This window comes from Colletotrichum orchidophilum (genome assembly GCF_001831195.1).
Source record: "Colletotrichum orchidophilum strain IMI 309357 chromosome Unknown Scaffold_118.1, whole genome shotgun sequence".
Lineage (NCBI taxonomy): Eukaryota > Fungi > Ascomycota > Sordariomycetes > Glomerellales > Glomerellaceae > Colletotrichum > Colletotrichum orchidophilum.
Window position 1 is genome coordinate 4,546 of NW_019173074.1, and position 21,352 is coordinate 25,897.

Here is a 21,352-nt window from a genome sequence, read left to right on the forward strand (position 1 = left end):
TGCACACTAAACTAAGGCAGGGGTTGTGACCTTTAATGAAACCTTTAACGTGAGCCGAGAACTAGCAGACAGCCCGATAACATCGAATTTTCTTAGGTACCGAGGTTCTAGCTGCGATAGACCAGCGTAACATGCGAAGTGGTCAACGTCACCATGGCCAATAACAAAACTCAATGACTGGGTAAAAGGGGGATAGCTGTACGCCAGAGGGAACTTCAGTCACGAATTTTCCTTTTCCCTCTAATTATGATAGAAGAGGATGCTTGATTTCATCGCTGACTGAGGGTATCACCGTTCATGAGAAGATTCCAGCTTCTCTTCCCAAGATCTCGGTTGCATCAACCACATATCTTGTAGAACGGTGTGTGCCCCAAATTACCCACGGACACGCGAAGTATAGTGCTCTTTCACTGTAAGAAGCCGGTAGACGAGGCCATCATACCTGCTTTACCTGAATTCTAGTAAGCTAGATACAAGAGGTAGGGGTATATCAGAGTAGACGAGGTGAAGTTGAAATAGAACTGACCAGGGCAGGAGGATGATAGACCGGAGCTCGATCGCCACAGTGGGGCCGGCTGACATCTCAGCCAATCATGTAATCAGCAACCCCACCTTCTGTCGTTCCCAGTCACTCTCCGTCACTACCTTACTCACATTCATCTTCCACACCACTACAGCGTCTTGGCAGCTCCTTGCAGATTAGATCTAATGAGACGGGCCTGTCGTCAAACGTCTTTCGGAAGGTGATAAGATACCCCTTGCTGGTCAATTCCCGTCATCGACCATGCCGAGATCCTTTCGAGATGGCCTCCCGCACCTTCGAACAGTTTTTTGACCTTCCCGTCGAGATCCGGGATCAAATCATCTCGTACCTTTGCATACTACCAAATCCGATACAGATAGGTCCCACAGAGATCTCTGAGATACCTTTCCCACACGACTTAATACTTTCCCATCCGCTCCTTTACGCCGCTGGTTCCGCCCTTTTCTACGAGCAAAACCGCTTCATCCTCAATCTCCAAAATGGGCCCCGCGCCGCCGTCGAGCGGGCTATCTGCGACGGCAGCCCCTGGCTCCTCGGCAACGACCGAGCCCGTCGCCGCGTAAAGTATCTTGAGCTTTCACCCGGCCGCCTGGGCAACGTCTTCCAGACCCACGTCTCCCCGGCCGTGGCCGACATGATTCTGAACGGCTCCCTCCGGCATCTAAGGCTCGTTCTGTATCCAACGAGTGCCGACAAGGTCGTTTTTAACCAGAATGCCACCGATGCTCAGTCCAGAAGAGCCGCCATCACGCGGCGCGATGACGCCTTTGCTCATTCAAGGCCGTTCCAAGCTCTGTTGCGGCTTCTGGCCGATCCGGACCTAGAGACGGCTGATCTCTACGTCGACCCCATCCACCGCGATTTTTGGTGTGAGTTCCACGAGGGTGTGGCTTGCTGCAAGGGACAGCGCAAGGGACCGTGGCAACTCATTGCGATTGACTGGAGGAGTCTTGCCGCTAGCTACGGGAAGGATCATGAACTCAGCATTGTTCGGGTGGCGTCTTAACTTCTCAGTGGCCTCCGGAGTCTTTGACGCTCTTACGTGACAAAGAGACACGACGGCTAGAACCGTGTGCAGTCATTCAGGTGTATCGGCATTATGGTGTGAGGTTTTGACTCTGTTCATTTGCTCTCTAGAGCTATCAGCAATTACGGGAATCGTCAAGTATCTCTTGCCATATTCGACGCAAACTTACTTTATTGAACTGTTACGTGACAGCAACAACCCAAACTTTTATTGATGCCGGTACTCTGTAAGTGCCCAAATAAGTTGCGATTATTGTAAATGTGATGAGTCTATACTGATATTCACTTCTAGTGGATGTGCACTGAATTATCCTCGAAACCTTGGCTCGGCAGGAGGTTCCCCAGCCATCAGTTCGGAGGCTTGAAGTACCTTATGTCTGTTTCAACCGAATTCACAAGAACTTCTTCAAGAGGAAATCATGACGCTACGACCGGAATGTTCATTGGGCATATCGCTCTAACGTCCGAACTTTCGTTGAGCCCAAGTGGCATCGCATCGAGCTTCCGATCTACGCTGGCATAAGATGTGGTCATTACGCATAGCAAGTTCCACTTCTTCACACAAATAACTATCCGCAGAGCCGTTCTCTGAACCTTTTCCCACTTCAATTTTCTGGGCCGAGTCGTATACTGCTGCCGAGGATGTGGATTTTGTTAGGGGTCTTCTTCCACTAGCCATGTTTTTTTTTTTTTTTTTTTTTTTGAATAAAACGATTGATACCGCAGAGTACGCTTTCGAAGAACGCTGGAACGATTCAGGCCTTCTTTTAATTATCAATTCTCTTCCCGAGGGAAGCCAAGGATGTCGAATAGAGCCGCGATTATGGTATTTGATTTTGTTTCAGAGAAACAATGATTGGCCATACCATGTACTGGAGGACGTCGATCTTAGACCCCCATCCGAGCTAACCAACATGATCAAAGAGCAAGTGGCTAAGGTTAAGGCTAACTTGTCTCTGTTTCACGTTGCGATCTCCATGTCATCTAAGCTGCGGAGGTTTTCCATCCCTTTGAAATCAATTAGATGTGGAAGGATCTTAAGACTTCGTCGCTGACTTTGAGGTTCCACGGGATGATATTCCACTCTTTAGCACACAGAAGTAGAGGTTGTCAGACTACAATACTGGCTCGCAGATTGACGAGAATCCAGAACGGATGGAAGCTCCACGAGTGCGCGTTTTAATACCGTCCTAACACATGTTCCATCGACTTGAGGGCGTGGGACACGGGATTAAAAGCCAAGTGATCGCGTGATTCGAGCGTAGGAAGAGGTCATCAACAGGCATGGCCAGGCGGTTCGCGAGCAGATGCAGCCTTTGCTGGTAACGACAACACGAAATCAGCTTGGCAAAGGCGATATATGAGCTCTAGAGCGAATCACCGTTGGGTAAGCAAGCTCTTCGACCGAGACTAACCGTGACTTGGTATATATTACTGTTAAAATACCAGTGCCATGTGGGAAATGCAGCCTTTGCTGCCATGGGAATTCTGCTAGGATGAAGACATGGCTCTTCTATTCTCCAGCGGAGATTTGTCGCCAGCAGATCGGGGGGCTTTAACATCCAAGGCATCTCGCCAAAGATAAAGACCTTACTACCTCCTTTCCGGGGACCATTTATCGCCAGTGATGTATTCGTACCAGATCAAGCACATGGGCACGACGGGTAATCCAGCGCCTAGGAGAATTTCCAGACGACCTAGATACAGGTTATAGCTCACCAGCCGGCCTTCAGAGCGTTTTTGCGAAGCGGAGGATGTGGATTAAGTGGTTGAGACGGCCACAGTGATCAGGGCCCCAAAGGCGATGAAGAGACGACTCTAGACAGGATGATGACGACTTGAACGATGATGGGGATGAAGTTAGCGATTGAGTAAGGGCAGTATAGGCGGATCATGCTCGGCGAAAAGGTTGCTCATAAGCAGGTTATCGATGGCGCCGTTCACCGCCGGTGGATTCTGGCGGAACCAGGAGCCCACTACCAAGAAATTATCTCTCACGGCACCGCCGCCGTAGAGAGCTTTTCTGATGGCGCCTACCAGGCACAGCTTGTACTCTACGGAAGGCGGGCAAAAGGCAAAATGGGCTCCAAAGGACATGCTGGCGGCCGAGGGGGATAAGGGCTAGGTGCAGGAATAGTTGCCAGATATATGATACCCGTCGCCGCCAACGTCATCTGGGGATTAGGTGAGGAAGTCGCGACAGGCCAGCCACGAGCAATACTTGCTCGCCGTTCTCTAAACGAAATTAGCCCTTCGTCACCTTTCTGGCTCTAGCAGGGTCACTCACTCACTGCTCATTGAGAATAGATGGATGAGAATCGCTGTCTCAGACACCTGCGCCCTGCAGAGAGGCATGGGCATGATACCGGGCTTCAGGTTACTTCACCGATGGTACCTGCCTAGGCCCCGGCCCCGACCCGGACAAGCCTCTCCGAGTGGGGCCGTGACAGCTTTCGGAGGCTATGTATTTTGTCCGTGGCTGTGGCCACGGGCCACCCGGCCCACTCCTTCCCCTTCCCCCGTTCCAAACCACCAGAAACCCCCCCGAGTCCACAACTTTGTTACCTCAGGTCTAAGAATGGCCCCCGAAACGAGGGACGAGTCTGGCGCCGTATTCAAATGCTACGCTATCTCCTCCCCAGGACGGGAAGATCTTTACATAGAAACAAGAGCCCCCGATGCTCTCCTTTTGGCACATCAGGACCGTTTCAGCGCATCCAGACCGCCAAGAAGATGGATTGATTCAAACGCTTGGGGATCTGCAGCGCACTACCCAAAAGGGCCCCCCCACGCTCGCGGCTAGGTTCTCCATTCATTGTTTAGGCCCTATTGTCCTCGTCCTTTGAAGTTTGAATTTCGAACAATAAGCCAAGCTTGGCGTGAAACCTCACGAATCGGCTCCAGTCCCGGGCCTACGGTGGTTGTAGCGTTTCCTTTCTTCGTTCTCTTTATTCTTTTAGGTTATCGCGCTTCAGCATCACTCATCGGCTGCAACCGTACGCATACCGTGCAGTAAACGCTGCTGCTATTTCGATATATCGTCAGACAAGAAGGCACGCAGACTTGGGACGACAAGCAGCGGCATTGCCCATCTTTCGTCCCGTCCAATCTTGGCGCTTGTCGGAGGGGCGGGCCCGACCCGCCCGCCGTTCGAGTTGACCTGCCACCTGCCTAGCCCGTGCATCTCTCAGGTACCCCTTTCTCGACTTGTAAGCTGCATTCTTGGAATAGAACCAAGGCCAGGGGAGACGCACATGTCAACAGGCACCAGCGGTCGTACAGGCAGGCCGCATTTCGTCTCTTCATCCTTTGTGACGTCAACAGAGGCTCGGATTGTATCATTAACGGAAAATCCGGAGGGTCTTCGCCCTCTCGCTTACGGTGGCCATGGTGCTCTGTACCGGCCCGCAACTGGACTGAGTCGCGACGTATCGAATTGAAGCTCAAGGGTTTTCTAGATACGGTAATTGCGAGACAGGGTTGGGTTCAGCGGCCTGCCAAGGGGGGTCACATGCCAGATGCAACGCCCCGTCGATCTTCCCTTGCCACTTCTTGTTTTCTTCATTTACCTGACGAAGTGACTAGCGATCGGAGATTGACAGCAGCCGGCAAACAAAACACGACAAGGCGTGCGTGTTCCTAGCGACAAATGGGGCGCGTCCAGTCAGTCTCAGAGGCAAGGGAAACCTAAACCCCGTCGCGCAAGATAAGAGCTTGATTCGCAGACGGGCGAACCGGATATGACGTCTGCATAAGTCCAGAGTCGTCTCCGAAACTCTCTGCGCGCCTCTGTAGGACCCCGTGGAGTTTGCGAACCAAGTCCGAGTATATTGCGCAACTGCGATTAAACTCCAGCGCCAGCACCAGCACCAGCAACCCGTCTTCTACCCCCTCTCGAAGAGAAACTCTAGACCAGACAAACTACAACCCTCTTTTCCGCGCAAAGTTGCACGTCATAATTACACACACACGTACCTACACACAAGACCAAGCAAGTCACATATTGTGAAATTGAAAGAGGCGCGCACAACCAAAGAGAGGAAAACTAGTTTTGAAACTATCGAACCCGCTCAGCCTCGGCATAGACCAGAAATCAACAAACCCCGGTCATGATACCCAGTCTCTACCCCACGTGCGTCTCGTCCAGAGCAGATGCTCCTCCGCCTCCCAGCGAATCGACCCTCGGTGCAGCAGCAGCAGCAGCAGCAGTAGCATGCTCCTGCTCCCCCCTACCCCTCCCCCTCCATTCCACTCGAGTCCTCTCGTCCTAGCAACAGTAACTCCAACATCAACAGATAGAAAGAAACTCGACAACAATACCGTCTGCGTGCATGGAATAACAGCCGATAATAAACGACAAACGCCGCAAAATCAAGGCAAAGTCATTCCGGCTTACTCCAATCACCACCATCACCCCACACCCTTGAAAAGGTCTCGAAATGGAGGGGGTGATGGTGAGCTGTCTCTGTGCCTCCTTGTTCCCCTCCTCTCCAGACTTTTTCTTGCACAATCAGCTCCCCCCCAATCCGCCAGCCCGGATTAACAAAATACGACGCGCTCTACTGCATTCCACGCCAAACCCCCCCGGTCTTTTCCTCTCCCACCTTGATCAGCGGGTTGGTGGTTTAGCATGTCAGATCATTGCATGAAGTTGGCCCACAACACAGAAGCTTGGTCTCGCTCCTTTCTCTCCCCTCCTTCTCTGCACTTCCATCATTTCTCTCCTCTGTTTGTAAGTGCCGCTTAGAAGGGTAACTTGCAATTTATTTCCTACCAACCTTCCGGAGCAGGGAAGCCAGTGTTCATTACAGCCTTGGAGAGGTTCCCCCCTGAGTTGACAGCTCTCGCCTCCCCCCCTCCCCCCCCACCCCTTGTCTGTCGCTCTCGCTCCCGTCCTGTCGTCGTCGCTGTCGTGTCCTGCTCCTCTTCCCTTGATCCGCTTAGCCCGGCAATGTGATGTAGGCTCTTCCAGGCATGTGGCACAGCCGAAGGACTGAGGAAATGTGCCCACCCACCACCATTCAGATCTCTGGGCTGGATGCCGATTTTTCTTTATCCGCTCGTTGCCGACTAGTAGACCGGTCGAGTTTCTCTTGTGTCATACCAGACTGACATTGTAGGATTCACAGCACATGCAAGCGTAGTACACATTTTCATACAATGGCTGTCTCCATCAACAACTCCAATTTGATAACTGTTTTTTGCGATGAAAGATGGTAACCCGTTTTTTTCTTCTTCTTTCTCAAGCGGTTCCGTCTCCCATCTCATTTCCCCTAGACTCTATGAACGAATAGGGGGTTGATTGTTCCTCCTGACCAAAGAGACAACCTGCCCTACTTTCTTCAGGTGATATACTCGATGATACCGCGCCGTTGATGTAAATATCAAATGTAAAAGAAAACGCCTAGTGCTCTTCCTCCTAGAGCTCTCCCCTTGCTGATCTAATCGCTTATTTTCTGGCACAAACTGTGTTGGTTTCCTGCACCCATTGGTATCCAGACTGTGATGGTTGATAAAAAAAAGAAAATCATGATTGAGCTTGCTTCAACGATGTAAAATGGAACGCTCCATTGTTCATTAGAAAAGACGAAAGACCCAATCTAGCCCAGGAGAGCAGGGTTCCAGTCAGACTTGTGCTCGTCGGGGTGCTCGCCATAGTGGACGGGACCGAGCTTGAGAAAGCGCAGGCCGGTGGGAGCGGTAGGGGCGGCAGCGGCGCCCTCCTTGCGGCCGTCACTGCTCACGCTCGAGGTGCGGCGCTTCAGGGCTGCCGGCTCGGTGACGGCGGCGGTCTGTTGCTGTCTGAAGGGGTAGGAGGACGAGGTGGTGGGGGCGAGGGAGAGGAAGACGGAGTTGTCGACGGGAGAAGACATCTTTTTTTTTGGGGATAGTTGTTTTGTTGTTTTTGTTGGTTGAGCGAAGGCGAGAGTTGGCAAACGGCCTGTGCAAGTAGATCAACGGCTTGGAGAATAATTCACGGAGATACTGGAGAGATGAGACGGCGGCAGAGTCGAGAAAGAGTTGAGAGCGTTGGGATGCAGACTAAACCTACTATGAAAGGGGGAGAGACGGCCGTCTAACTTTATAAGTTTCGACCCCGGAGGACACGGAGGGGAGCTGGCTGACCTGATCGCAGATGGGCAGCCCCCTCCCTTCCCGGTCCACCCTTACACCCGGCCCACGGGCAGAGTCGAGGTAGGTGACAAGTTGCCGGTCACACGTTGGGTGCCGTTTCAACCCGGGCTGCTCCAAAAAAAAGGTTCATACTGGGGGTTCTCGGTCGCAGATGCACTGGGGGAGGGGAAGGGGAGTAGGGGGAGGGGCAGTCAACGTATCGCATCGCAAGCCTTCTGTCGTACTTCTCGAGCAATGTGTATGGGGCGCGCCGCACCGAGGTGCATTTCCCTCTTGACGCTGGCGGATCAGCCGTCTGGGCAAAATAGGGACGGCTGGGCATGTTTGGACGACGCAGACACATGTTACGGTAACGCCATCCTCAGAGAGAGCGTGATTGAGAATGGGTGGGCAAAGTCACAGGCCCGGCGTGCACCAAAGAGGAAATGCCGGGATCTGGCGTCCTCAGAGACATGCCAAGGAAAGCCATGACACATGCACGGGCAAACGATGTGCTATTGCTGTATCCGTACCGTCGTCGAGAGTTGCTCGTCTTGACTGAGACTCTTGCGGGGGGTATCAAAAACCTTGTAAGTCAGTAGGGTAACACGGTAGGCGATAGAAAGTTGGGCGCGGCCGGGGTAATGTTGTATTTTGATTTCTCAAACAAAGTTCGCCGGCCAAGACATCTAAATTTTGATATGCTGCATCTATCCATCTCCGCTTTCACCGTATCGCACTCATGTTCTGCAACAATGCAACTGGGGCATCCAAGCGTCTCGACCACCTAGGAGGGAGGGGGGGCCGCATCGCAACTTTGCTCGCACATGAAGCCAAATGCCAAGCAGAATGAGATTTTCGGATTAGACATAGCAGAAAACAGAAACAAAATGGGACAAAAAGAGACGGAGAACACGGCCCCTTGCTGCGGTCGCTTCTGAAACTTTTTTCAACGCAGTATCAGATCGGCCCTGTTGAATTTTGGTATTTTATTTTGGTGGCTCTGGACACTTGACCTAGACCAGTCTATTCTGAGTTTCTTAAACGGGAACGTTGTGCACGTGGGCCCGCAATTGGATGAGCCCCGTGTCGCAAAAGGCGCTGGAGAATTGTGGAATGAGAAGACTGATGTGAGAAACCCCCGAGTTGTGTTCCTGTTATCTGTAGCTGCCGTGGGGTTGGTGCGCTTGAAGGGCGAGACAGCCGCCGCAAAAAGTAAACTGAAGAAAGAAAAAAAAAAACAAGTAAGGCAGAAAAGCGCAGGGGTGGTTACAGTGGCGCAGAGTGTGGGTACTCCTGAGTGGATGAGGGGCAAGCGTGGCTGCATCCCAAAGTCTTGCCGTAAAAGATCATGAAGGTTCCTTGTGAATGCCCTCCATCACCAGATCTGATATCGTGACAAAGAATCCGGAGAGGGAAAAGGTGGAGAACCTCGGCCGGCCCCCATTGAGGCTCTTTGCCATCCCCAACGACGTCGAAAAGTAAATGGGAAAGGCTCCAGAACCCGAAGGGCCAAGTTGCCGGGTGCCGGGGCGCCGGTGGTTCCTCATTGGCCGCGTCGGAGGCGGGCAAGAGGATTTCTCGGAAGGGACGAGAACCGGCGCAGCGGGGACCTTCCATCCTTGGGTAACAGCGAACGACCAAGAGCCTGGCGCAACGCCGCCCACCTCATGATCCGGGGGAAAGGAGCCCACCTCACTGGAGGGGGCCTTCGGGTTCGACGCCGAGGTGGGAAGAAAAAAAAAAAGAAATGCGGGGGACACCGGAGCCTTTACGCTCCCGCATCCTCAAACCTTTCGCAAACCCTCCCCTTCACCACGTGAGGTAAGTGAAAGTGAGGTAAGGTATCAACTTCTTTTGGCTCAGTATATCGATTGCATCGTGGCTCGCACTCGGCCGGCACTGTTTGCAGCCAAGTGGGCGCGTCCGAGCCTAGCCGGGCCGCTGCCGCCGTGCCACTGGCTGGGCCCGCCTGCATTCCTGCTGTGCCCGGCGGGAGGCACGTACCGCCATAGTACGGCGCGGATTCGATCCTTTGACTTTGCCCTTTTACCAAGTGGTGCTGCATTTCCGTAGGATTCGGGAGGCATTCGGGAATGGCAAATCCTGATCGCCTTTGCTTGCATATTTCTAGCAACAGCATTTGATCCTTCCGTGGGGTGCAGTGCCTGGTCATTGCTTGGTGCTTCCCCGCAATCGCCATTTCTTTGACTTCAAACCTTTCTAATAATCTTCTGCGGTAGTCAGAGCCCGCTCGGGTAGACACGAAGCTAAGGGAGAAGAGCGGGAAGATGGAGAGGATGGAGAAGAACAAGGAGAAGAAGAAGAAGAAGAGGAGGAGGAGGAGGGGGAAGAGGAAGAAGAGGAAGGAACAGGAGAGGAACGCTGCAGGAGAAAGAGGGCGTCAGAAACATCCTCTCCTCTACAAGGTGATGGGAAACGAACTGAGAAGTTTCCACGCCGCTTCTCGCTTGCCTTGGGCGAACGTCTGACGCCACCTCATTTAGCTCGTTCGCTCAACACATTTATCAGACTTTCTTTCGACATTAGGAAATTAAACCGCAAAGTATCTTCAGTAAGACTCATCTGCACAATGCGTTCATCTCTGCTACGTTCAATCGCAGCCTTCGCCTTGGAGACAAATAATCTGCTGACTTGGGCCGCAGAGTCTGGCAGGCCTTACTCAGGGAAACCCCTAAGTCTCCCTTCGCCTCAACCTCCTCCTCGTCTGGGCGGATGGTCCTCTCGTTCCCTCTTCCGCCAACGTGTCCTTGCCCTCTTCGACAGTAGTTTGAGAGGTAAATCATTTCCCCACATGTCCAATCCGTTGCGCAATGTCATTCTGCAATCTCAGAGAAGGTTCCCACAACGCTCGTATCAGGGGGCCAGGGTGATTGTAGTCACCGGCCACGACTCCGCTTCTCGATCGAGGTCAAGCCAAGCCATCGAGGCAGTTGGCTAGAGGGTGGTAAGCCCGCTTCGTATGCGACCGGCGGGCCGCCCGCAGAACTCATCGTAAAGCCTGGCTCGAGGTGATTGCGGTGCATGAGGTAGCACGGCATGGCTGTGGTTGTGTTCGTGGTGTGTGCAAGAAGCGGTGATGGGGAGCATCGAGACCTTGCAGAAGAAGAGTGTTGCCACCAACACGAGGAGGCATTTCCTGCCTGCTGCCTCCCCTCAAACCTTCGTCACGAATGCGCCGCAGTTTGGTGATTCCAACTTGCATTAGTGGACACATGATGCGAGGTTGCTTGTGGATGGTCCAAGTACTGTACTCAAGAAGAGACTTCGAGAGAATCGTCCCAGGGTGCAGTGGGTAGTCCAGCTTCCTTTCCGCCACTAGAAGGTGTGTGGTATCTTCGTCAGGGGAGAGGTATATCCATCCGTGGCTGTAATGATATCCACCTTCGATCAAGATTGGAACCATGCTAATGCGGTCTTGGTACGGATAGGGGCCATGACAATCCAGGTCTTTTCCACCCGCGGGATCAACGGTCCAAGGGCCATTTCTGACCGCTACAACTTCCTAAGCCCATCTCCTACGGAAAGGTCATTCCGCATATGCTTCTCAACGCTAGGCCCCTGATGCCTGGCTGATGCCATCTCGTTGGTGACAGGCAACGACGAGGTGCAGATGTCAACTGGGCCATGCCCGCATGCCCAGCCAAGGACGACGGAACCTATGACCTTTCCTGATCTTCCCTCCATCTTTTCCAGTCGGGGAGACTAATATCCAAGCATCCTTGTCGATTGGCCGGTTCTGAAGTATTGCAACGCAACTGACCATCCGTAGCATTGGAAAGGGTACGCTTTCCGTGCAAGATTCACCTGTGCCACTGGCGAGAAGTTGAAAAACGGTGGTATTCATACTGCAAAAAGCGTGTAAGTCTGGCCGAACGCTATTGAATTTGAGCCGCCGTCCTGGGCGGCTACCGAGAGAACGAGTGGTCGTCGGTCGAGTCGGGCCAAGCCGCGAGTCCCACGAGGCGCTTATAACAGGGGGGGTCCGAATCGTGATTGGCTGACATGCGACTCAATCACACCTCGCCCGCTTGGTTGAGGACAGGCCAACAACAACGTCTGCGACATGCTCGACTTCGTGGGGCGTGCTGCTTATTTTTTTCCCGCGATGAACCTGTTGGAACGGGCGACAAGGGCGCCTGATGGTGTCCTCTTGCTCTCATGCCGCGACAATGTCCTAGTTGGTTGTGAATGGCGGCACCAGCAATCATAGACGAGCTCTGCCCAGCCGCCACCTGCATGCTCACTCACGCAGGGATGGTGGGCACAGCTTGCTACCCCTCAACTCGATACAAGTCTCGAATGAGGCCTGACAAGAGCATATGCAGATGCGCAATAATTTGCAAGTTACCCCTGTTGCTGCTCTTCAAGTCCCAAAGAAGAAGTTGCGGAGCTCAACTGTGAAGTGACGAGATGATCTGTTGTCCTTTCCTGTTGTGGTCAAGGAGGCGAGAGATGTGTGTGGAAGGCAGTCGGATGTCAAGTCGTTCCCATGGGGGTCTGAGGTCACCACTGGAAACGACAAATGCATGCCATCCCCCCCCGTCGGAAAGAACGCAGGCTGTGATGGGAGCATTTGTGTTGACGCAGAACCTGGCTCATTGTGATGTAAACTTGCTCTCAAAATGACCTGCAGCCGGACAGGCCTCAACTCCTTCATGCAGATTATATAACAAATAAGTCCAAATCCAGGGGCCAGTTTGACAGGGTTGAGTCTGAGTATGAGCTCGTTGGGTATCGACGAGCTTATTGAGAGCTCCTGGCCTAAGGATGTCATGTTGCGAGGTGGATATGAAAAGGGGGGGCGAACTCTGCTTCGCCGCCTTGGAATCTGGTGAATTTGGACTGACCACCTCGTTTTCCACAAGTAAGAATCCTAATGCGGAAGTCATCTTGGCTCAAGAGGTAGACGACAATCCGTCGAACGCCGATGGAAGTGAGGCGACCGGGGACTAAGGGGGTGCGGTACCCCATTGTTCGGGATGATTGGTAGACCAGATGACCATGTGAGGTGTGCTGCGGGCACAAGGAGTGTTGGGGTGTTCGAAGAAGCTTGCCTGGTAAGACTGCCGGTAGGTAATGACAGGCCGCACGCGAGGCCGCATGAAGGCACCATGATGTGTTGGGTTCCAGCACGGCCCGGTGGTAAGGTATTAGCAAGCTGGGAACCCCAGCACTTGAAGCAATCCAACACCATGACGGTGGGCCAGAGGGTCTTGCGGTGAAGCTGGTTCTCTTCAAGGCTCAGGCAGAGATGGAAGAGACAGGAATACAGACTCATGACATCCACGGGATCGTGGCTCCTCCTCAACATCAGTGGTTTGCTAAGATGTTCGCCCCCGGAACAGATAGTAGACTGGGTGGACGAGCGCACCCCCTCACCTCGGTCTACCCGGGACGCAGGAGCAGGCATTAATGGTTCGATTTACGAGAAAGAGGGTGTGGCTTCGAGACTTGAGGTACTTTGCCGGCTCGGACTTGGAGTTGGGGGGCGCCACCGTTGCGACCATTCCGTATTGTGCGTTAGGGTGAGACGCCGTTGACGATGAGGATCTGATGCATCAGTACGCCACGCCGATGAAGATTTCCCTTACCTTTCCCAAAAGTGCAAAAGACTAATAACGTTGATGGTTTATACCTAGAATTTTGGCGACCACGTTTGACAAGATGGGACCGTTGGCCTGAGAGACTCGCGAGGACTGGCCAAACACCCGTCAAGCTCTGCGGTAAGCTTGCCTTCAGCAAGCCAAACGAATAGCCGACACTGCACCAACGGCCGTATTTCAGTAGCTAGCCCCAAGCCAACAGGGCCTTGGATGAGGTTTGGACTCGAAGAGCATTGAAGGATAAATCGAGGCAGCTTAGTCGGCGGAGACTAAGTTGGTGGATTTAGCATACGGACGTATGTCGAGATACACTAAAGTAGCGGGTATAGCTAATCCGACTAGCTGGTGACTCTTGTGCAGAATCCCCAATTCGATGGCAGAATCCTTGATCTAAAAAGGTTAAGTTGCTCTCTAGCCTTCTTTAACTGATGGTGGCTTGCATTCTCTAACACAAGAAACCTACACAACTTCCAACCGCCTCAAACGCAACGAGAAAAGAACATTATACGTATTATTCTTATTTTGACCAAATTCAACGACAGGCCTTGAAGAGAGGTAAAGGATGGAGAGAAAGATGAAACCGAAAGAAGAAAGGGGTAGAGAGGCAAGGGGGGGGGGGATGGGGGAAACAGAGGGACGCAAGGCATAGACGTGGACCTCATTGTGTTGGCACTTATCCGACCGCGTCAACGGAAATGCGGAAACTGGTATGTATCTGTGCCAATATTCGAAATGCAAAGCTTTGCCATGGGAAGCTGGTGTGGACCATGGCAAAGGGCAAATTGCACGTTGATGGCCGGTTGAAGAAGACTTGATATTGCCATCACTGTTGGTGATGAGAGAGGAAGTGGTAGGCGAGACGACGGGGACGGGAAGCAAGATTTGGGGTTAGCAGGGAGTGACAACATAAGAATGAAGAGGAAACGAAGAGGAAATTTCACCAAAACCACATCGAGGAGGTCATTTCACAATGCAGTTGCCCAGATCTGTCACTTCCTTCCTTGTTGACTGCAGTCGGTCAGGTCAAGCCAACCAACCAACGACAACAAGAACGCCTTTGGCAAGTACCTACCTTGCGCAATATTCGCACCGTATAACACGTGCCGTTTCCCGCGCGCCACACAGTGCGTCACCGGTCCCGACTTGGAAGCTTCATCTCGCCTGCTCTGCTCTGCCCTCTTCCTCTTCTCCCTCCCACACGGACGGATACATCACACACGCCAACCCACCAACCCAACCCAACCCAACATAACCCAACCCGGTCAGCGGTCTAAGGCATCCCACCCCTTGCCATCCCATGGTCTAGGGAGCGGCGGAACGCCATGTGCCCCCCCGATCAAGCCACCGGGCTCTTTCGGACACTGCTGCTGGCCACGTTTATGGCTGGCTTAGCTTCCTCGGCCCCCTTTACATCTCATCAGCACAAGGCACAAGGTCAAGGTATTCGTCCTCAACAGGATCGCGCTTCGGACTCGCCCTCGTCCGCTACAACAGTCCCGTCACCTTCACAACCCTTTTTCTTTTTAGCCATCCTTTACCCATGCACTCTCACATCACACCCCAACGGATAGGCCTGGCGACCCCAATCGTGCCGAATTCCGCCCGCTGTTAGCCACAGCTGGCCCATTCATGAACCTCGTTAGGCTGTCTTGGTCTTGGCCTTGGATCTATGCCGCCTTTCCTGTCCTCCACACGGAAGAACCAGAACATGGACAGATGAAGGACGTGACGACTTTTGCTCTTGGCGTCACCGTCTCGCAGAGCCACGCCTCAGTCCTCGACTCCACTATTTTATGTGAACCCCTGGTCAATCATGGAATTCGCTTTATTGTGTCACTAGCTGCCCAAGCGTCCACTCTGATCTAGGGGACCGTCCTGTTTTCACACTTTTTGCCATCCTGTCGCCAAACCGTCGTGATCTTGATACTCCACGCTGACCCCGTTGGACCTGAGGATCCCTATGCCTATCCCTGGACCTGGACATGGACCTGGACCTGGACCTAGGCCTTGGCATGGACTCGGCTGAAGCAGGGTTGGCAATCTGGTCAGGGACGTTGATGCGGATGTCGATGAATACGTGGGCCGACAGTCCGATCGACCTTGTGCTGACTACTTTGGTCTCTGCTTCTCCGGTCCAATTTTCGACGTAGAGGGACGGGGGCACAATCAAACACTTCGCTTGGGAGCGGCTGTTGCTCTGTTGCAACTTTCCCATCTCACGGCGCTGCTGTCCGCCTGTCTGCCTGTCTGCCCCATTAACAAGCTTGCTATGACCCCCAACGTTGACTCTCGCCGTTCCAACTCGGAGCGGAAGAGCTTCTCACTGGCTTTCCGTCTGTTTGTGGTGCGGCTTCGTCATTGAATGCTCGTGCCTGGACGAGTTGATGTTCCATCGGACGTTGTCTTTACTTGAGCATTGCCCTCAGTTGGTTAGAGCAACTTCGGCAGGGAGAGCCAAATCCGTGAGCGGTCTGCCTGCCCGTCCGCCCTTAGAGCCAAAGTGCCAAGAAAGACGGCAGCGCATCGAGGGATAGACGGAAGATAGCTTAGATAGATACAAAGGACGCCATCAACGGAACGGGCTTGCCCAAACTAGACGAACAAACAGGGCTTGACGCGGATCCCTCATGTGCGACATCGTCTGAACGATCCACTCAACACAGCGGCCCATCTCTACGCTTGACAGTAAGGTCGGCTTGGGACGCACTAGGAACTGCCCACGAGTGGTCTCCCGACACCATCAGTTCGAGTACAATCACAACTCAAGACAGGGGACATGGGTCACCCTTTCTTTGTAGGCCCTTATGCTTGCCCTACGCTGAGGGAGCTGACCAGACGGCACGGCACCAGGCCCTGCACAGAGCACTGCTGCCATGCCAAGCAATCCCCGGTCGAAGTGGCCGTCGTTCTGTGTGTTACCACGTTCCCCAATGGAAAGCGCGGCCAGTGGGCGCCATGCGGCAATGGAAACACACGAGAGGTGCACCTACCTGCCCTACCCTGCCCCGAATACCCGTCACCAGGCATTGAGCCGGGCGGGGCGGCTGAGGACATCCGTCTTCTATCTTTCTCTCTCGCTTCTTCTTCCTCTCTCTTCCTCTTTCAACATCCCGTCTTCAGAAACCACCCTTGAACAACATCGCCGTGCCTTGGCAGCCCTCTACTGAAGACTCTTGAAGAATTCGCTGCCAAACGTCGACCCGGCTCACTAGTCGTCGAAACCAACATCTCGGGTCACGCGTCGCCCATACAGCACTCGACCCGGAGCACCAGAAAAACGAGACATTGCATCAACAGACCCAACTTTGGCTGGGCTGCGCCTCTGAACTGCATATTGGGGGCTCTTTCGTTCTTGGTGGATATCACGTCCAACAACAACCAGTGTCTTCCAGAAAGGCCGGCTGCGTGATACCCTGGTCTTACCAACATAGCGAGGCGGGACAGTACCCGACTTTCACCTCTCATTTCGAGCTAGCGTACGACTTATCAAAAGGGCAAAAGGCAGGCCAAAACTCTTTCTCGCAGTCGACCAGCCATTGCGCCGTTGTGCGTTGGAAGTACACGGGTGCTTGATAGCCCTGTGTGGGAGAGCCAACGGCCTAGGCTGAGTCGAATTAGGCTGGTTTCTCCACGGCCGCCAAATCATCTCCACAACCAGGCAGCTTGTCGACCACCTCCTGCAGAGGGGCGGATCATACAACCCATCTGCCCGGTCCGCACCCGCAGCCAGCAACTCTCGCAGGTACCTCGACTTGCAAGGTACAAGCCATTCTCAAAACCAGTTGCATCTTCTACATTATTTTCCTCCACCACGTCACACAGCCCTCCCTGCGTCAACTTGAAGACCTCCAGACGCTTGACGCACCAACATCTCCCGACTGGCATCTTCCAACATCAGAACAGAAACTTTAACGTGCTGGCAAACAACCAACAGCCAAGCTGCGTCTACTTCTATTTGGCATCACCGGTGTGATAGCTTTCTGTTGGCCCTCCTTCGCTTGGCTGGTAGATTTGACGATGGCAAACAAGTCAGCCCACTCCCGACAGTCGATTTCAAGCCAATAGCCAGTCTTGAGCTTGTGTCACCACGATATATAAGACAGACGACATTTCCCGTCTTGAGCTCCCAGAAGACACACTCTTCATCCAACCAGGGAAACTACTACAGTACACGAGACTATCCATCTTGCCATTCACCTTCAAACAACAAGCCTGAATCTCACTTGCTCCTTGCAATAAAAGTCATCAGCACGCTTTCCTATCGAACTTTACACAACAAACCCTCGCCTAGAAATCCAACCGCTCGCAGCCTAAGAGACCTTGTCGCAACAGCTTCGCAACTTCCTTCTCTTTCTACAAACAAGACTTCCTTTACAGCCAAAATGTGCTCCAGAGTCATCATCACATGGGGTTGCGGCTGCATCGAGACTCGACCTGTGTATGCGTGCAGCTCCCATGGCTCTTGCGGAGGTGTCGTAGACAAGCCGCAAAGCCAAAGCGGCGCTTGCTTCAACTGCCAGCAGCAAGGACGATCGTAGGTCCGTTACAGACTCCTGACTCGGTGAGGTGCCCACTAACGGCCTCTTGGACATTAGATTCGACGACGGGCTCAAAATAGCCAGAGTACCAAGGGAGAGAAGGCTTTGACAAGCTTCAACTAGGCTCATTCAAATCATGAGGCTCACGCCTCTCGTTTCGTTTCACTTCTGTGGCAGCATTGATGCCAACGACGCCAGCAGAATAGAGCTTTGAGGAACCGCACTTTGGTCTCCATCATTTTGTTCATCAGCATGCTGGGGTTTTTCCCTCTCGATTATTCTCGACTTTTCTCATTTTCTTTCCAACAACCTACTACGATGACGGGGTATCGCGTGCGGGTTTCTTTAGACTTTATGAAGTAGCCTTTCGGTTCGCCAGGTCGGGCAGCGACTCTGACAAACACTCTCCCTGTCAATAGCTCCCATTTGTGAAGGGGAGAAACAAATTCAATCATTTGAACTCTACCTCTCGCACTTTGCAATCTGATGTTGTTGATTTGACGGTATGCGAAACGAAGGAGAAGACTTTTATCTGCCTGGTAAGCAAGCAAAATGGCAAGCTCAAATGTCTTGAGGTTTGGCCGCTTCCCCTGCCAAGCTCAAGCCACATTCGGGATACCTGCATTCGATGTCGGGCCGCACTCAAGCATCTATTTTGAACCACGCTTTTTGGACCCCGAGACATGGTTTCATAATGGGGCTGAGGCGGGAAAAAAAAGTAGAAAAAAAAAAAAAAGCCAGCATGCGACCGAAAGTTTGGCCTGCTGGAGACTCCTGCTCACCAGCCAAAAAAGACTGACAACGTGGTACTGCATTTCACACACGGGAGCGGTCCGCCTGCGAAAGCACGTCGCCTCGTCCGACAGCCAGCAGTAATTGGGTGGGTTGTTGTTTTGGCCTCAGAAGAGATGTTGGCCCCCCCCCCCCCTGTCGGTTTCCGAAAGAGGCGATTTACTTGTACACACATACACTACACACCCAGGGTACGGATCTGTGGCTCACAAGACAAACAAAACTTCGCCCCCAAAAACTGCGCCTGGCATGGACATGATTGTTCTACAACGGCATTCATTAGGTTATTCGAGAAGGAAGGGGCAAACCCCCAGGTAAGCCACAACAGACGCCCCAAACCAGCATGAGGCTGGAAATAGATAGCTGTGGTTATGGCGCGTGGCGGGTAGGATTTCCACGACCCAGCATAAGCATTGCGTCATGTGATGGCAAGCGAGCACGCAGTTCAAGTTTTAACGCGAATTCATTAGTGCGAGGCATACCCGCGACAAGCGACAACATTGTCTCATCGCCTAGGAACAGAGTCGAACTTTGCGCAATATTATCATGTCCAATCTCTTTTGCGCAAGAAAACCAGATGAGCCACGGCGGCCGCGAATAGCGCTTGCCAATAGCCTATGAAATTGTTTAGTCTTGAGAATGAAGAGGGAGGGGAAGGGACCAGGAGGGGGGGGGAACCAGAGTAACAAGAATAGCAATGTTTGAAAGAAAAATGAAATGAAATGACAATTGAAGAAAGGAGAAACAGACTGGATTGGGTAGGAGAGCGAAGAAGAGGGAAAAGAGAGATCGAGTTTACAACGGACAGCCACTCGAGAAGATGAGCGACAATATAAGCCAACCCGCAGCTAGTCGTAGCTTGTAGGGCAGACAGACAAATGGAAAACGAGACACCATACCATCAAGTTTAGACCAATGCTACACCACGCTACTTTAGCGTAACGGCGGAGACTAACGTCAACCTAGTGCACAAGCAGAGGTACTTTGTAGATGAGTTACCCTATTCCTACCTTACCCTGGTTCATGGCCATGTCAGTATCTGTGTGACAAAGTCGGCGGAAACACACACCGGCCCGGTCAGGCATTCCGGGTACCAAGATGCTGTGAGCAGCCGAGACTGGCGTGGCGGGCAGCGACGATAGCTCTGCAGGGCAACTGAATTACAGCGAAGGCGAGGTGTGTGAGCGTCGGCGCTCTCCTGTGTTCAAATGTACACCTCGTGATCCTGGACCGGGCCAAGGCAGCGCGACGCAGGATAGGACGAGATAGGACGCTCTCGCCGGATGTAACCCGCCCTTCCTTCCATCCGAATTGCGCCCCAAAGGACGACGGGCGAATGCGTAGTGTATTGGCGAGTCTGAGAGCTCTCGAGACAAGGTAAGGTGAAGCGAGGCGAGGTGGGCAAAGGCAAGCCAAGGCGAGAATAGAACGAGGATGAGGATGGAGGAAGAGAAACGACGAGGAGACGGCGGCACAGAGAAGAAAGATGAGATGAGGATGGAGACGAGGCGAGGGAGCTGCAGGAGGACAGGACCGGGGTGGGAGCCGCTGCCAGGTACTAAGCTAAGGTACGTGCGTACCGCCCCTGTCATCCGTGTCCGGAAGTGGGTCGGGAGATTGACAGACAGACGACGGCTCCAGCCCTTTCCCTAGCTCTTTTCGTCTTAGGTACTAGCTCCAGCAAGTGACTCCAGCAAGTACGTCTTGACTGCACTGTATCCGACAAGGTAATTACCTCTGGCTCGTTTCTTGCATTTGAATTTGTCTGTCCATCTCCTCTTCTCACTCCCACTCTCACACACACATATAGAATCACTCTTTCTCTTTCAGACACGCGCACACAAATCTCCTCCCCCCTCCCCCCTCCCCCCTCCCCCCTTCACCCATGCTGAGCAGGGCATATGCGTACGTTACGACCTTCCTCTCCGAAGCTCACCCTGCCCTGCCTTACCTTGGTCCAGGAAGCCCTGACCTTGTCCATTCATCTTGGCAGGGCAATCACGGAGGAGCACTGGAGTAGTCCAACCCGCGGACAACCTCTCCCCTGCCAACTTCGCTCCAGGTACCTGGCGTTGAGGGCACAATGACCAGGTCCTTGGAAGGATCATCGCAACTAGTTTGCCAGACATCCCTTCTTCGTTTCCATCTCGAGACCCTCGCTCTCACCCTCGCACCCGACCCAACATGTCGTCTCTCGGAGACTTGAATGAAGGACAGCAGGCCTAGAGACTGACACTACTTTTAATGCTGCCGCTGCAAGTCCGAGGAGGTGGCATGTGGGAGGGCAGGTATGCATCCGCCTATGCCTTACCGTGCCTACAAGCAAGGTGCTTGGGATCCGCCAGGCACGAGATGTCAGGCAAAACACAACCTGAGCGAAGGCAGATGAGCGAGGTACCTGATGGAAGGTCATGCATGCACGAACTCTACTTTATGCTTGTGTTCTGCCGGCACCACACTGCATGGCTTGCCTGACATGCGCCGCACGACGTCGGCCGGACACGGGCACGCGCTCTCTTCCAGGACACGTTTTTCGCCTTTCGCAACACCCTCAACCTCAACCTCAACCTCAACCTGCTGCCATACCCGGCCTTGACAAGCTGCATGACAGTGAAAGTCCGTCTTGTTACTGTATGCAACCTTGTACACCGTCGAACGTCCCCCCCCCCCCCCCCCCCCCCCCCCCCCCCCCCCCCCCCCCCCCCCCCCCC

General features: G+C 53.2%; 5 protein-coding genes across 5 annotated transcripts; 2 read left to right on the forward strand and 3 right to left on the reverse strand.

Moving 5' to 3' along the window:
• Positions 1-803: 803 nt before the first annotated feature.
• Positions 804-1,550, forward strand: CORC01_11172 (uncharacterized protein; the record flags this gene model as incomplete). The annotated part of the gene is made up of 1 exon (XM_022622798.1): positions 804-1,550. The coding sequence occupies one exon, from the start codon at positions 804-806 to the stop codon at positions 1,548-1,550; it is 747 nt and encodes a 248-aa protein (XP_022470651.1).
• A 1,880-nt stretch (positions 1,551-3,430) lies between these two features.
• Positions 3,431-3,667, reverse strand: CORC01_11173 (uncharacterized protein; the record flags this gene model as incomplete). The annotated part of the gene is made up of 1 exon (XM_022622799.1): positions 3,431-3,667. One exon carries the CDS (start codon positions 3,665-3,667, stop codon positions 3,431-3,433), a length of 237 nt encoding a protein of 78 aa, XP_022470652.1.
• Positions 3,668-7,170: 3,503 nt separating this feature from the next.
• Positions 7,171-7,443, reverse strand: CORC01_11174 (uncharacterized protein; the record flags this gene model as incomplete). Its single annotated transcript, XM_022622800.1, has 1 exon — positions 7,171-7,443. The coding sequence occupies one exon, from the start codon at positions 7,441-7,443 to the stop codon at positions 7,171-7,173; it is 273 nt and encodes a 90-aa protein (XP_022470653.1).
• A 5,150-nt stretch (positions 7,444-12,593) lies between these two features.
• Positions 12,594-12,821, reverse strand: CORC01_11175 (uncharacterized protein; the record flags this gene model as incomplete). Its single annotated transcript, XM_022622801.1, has 1 exon — positions 12,594-12,821. The coding sequence occupies one exon, from the start codon at positions 12,819-12,821 to the stop codon at positions 12,594-12,596; it is 228 nt and encodes a 75-aa protein (XP_022470654.1).
• A 4,872-nt stretch (positions 12,822-17,693) lies between these two features.
• Positions 17,694-17,849, forward strand: CORC01_11176 (uncharacterized protein; the record flags this gene model as incomplete). Its single annotated transcript, XM_022622802.1, has 1 exon — positions 17,694-17,849. The coding sequence occupies one exon, from the start codon at positions 17,694-17,696 to the stop codon at positions 17,847-17,849; it is 156 nt and encodes a 51-aa protein (XP_022470655.1).
• Between the last annotated feature and the right edge of the window lie 3,503 nt (positions 17,850-21,352).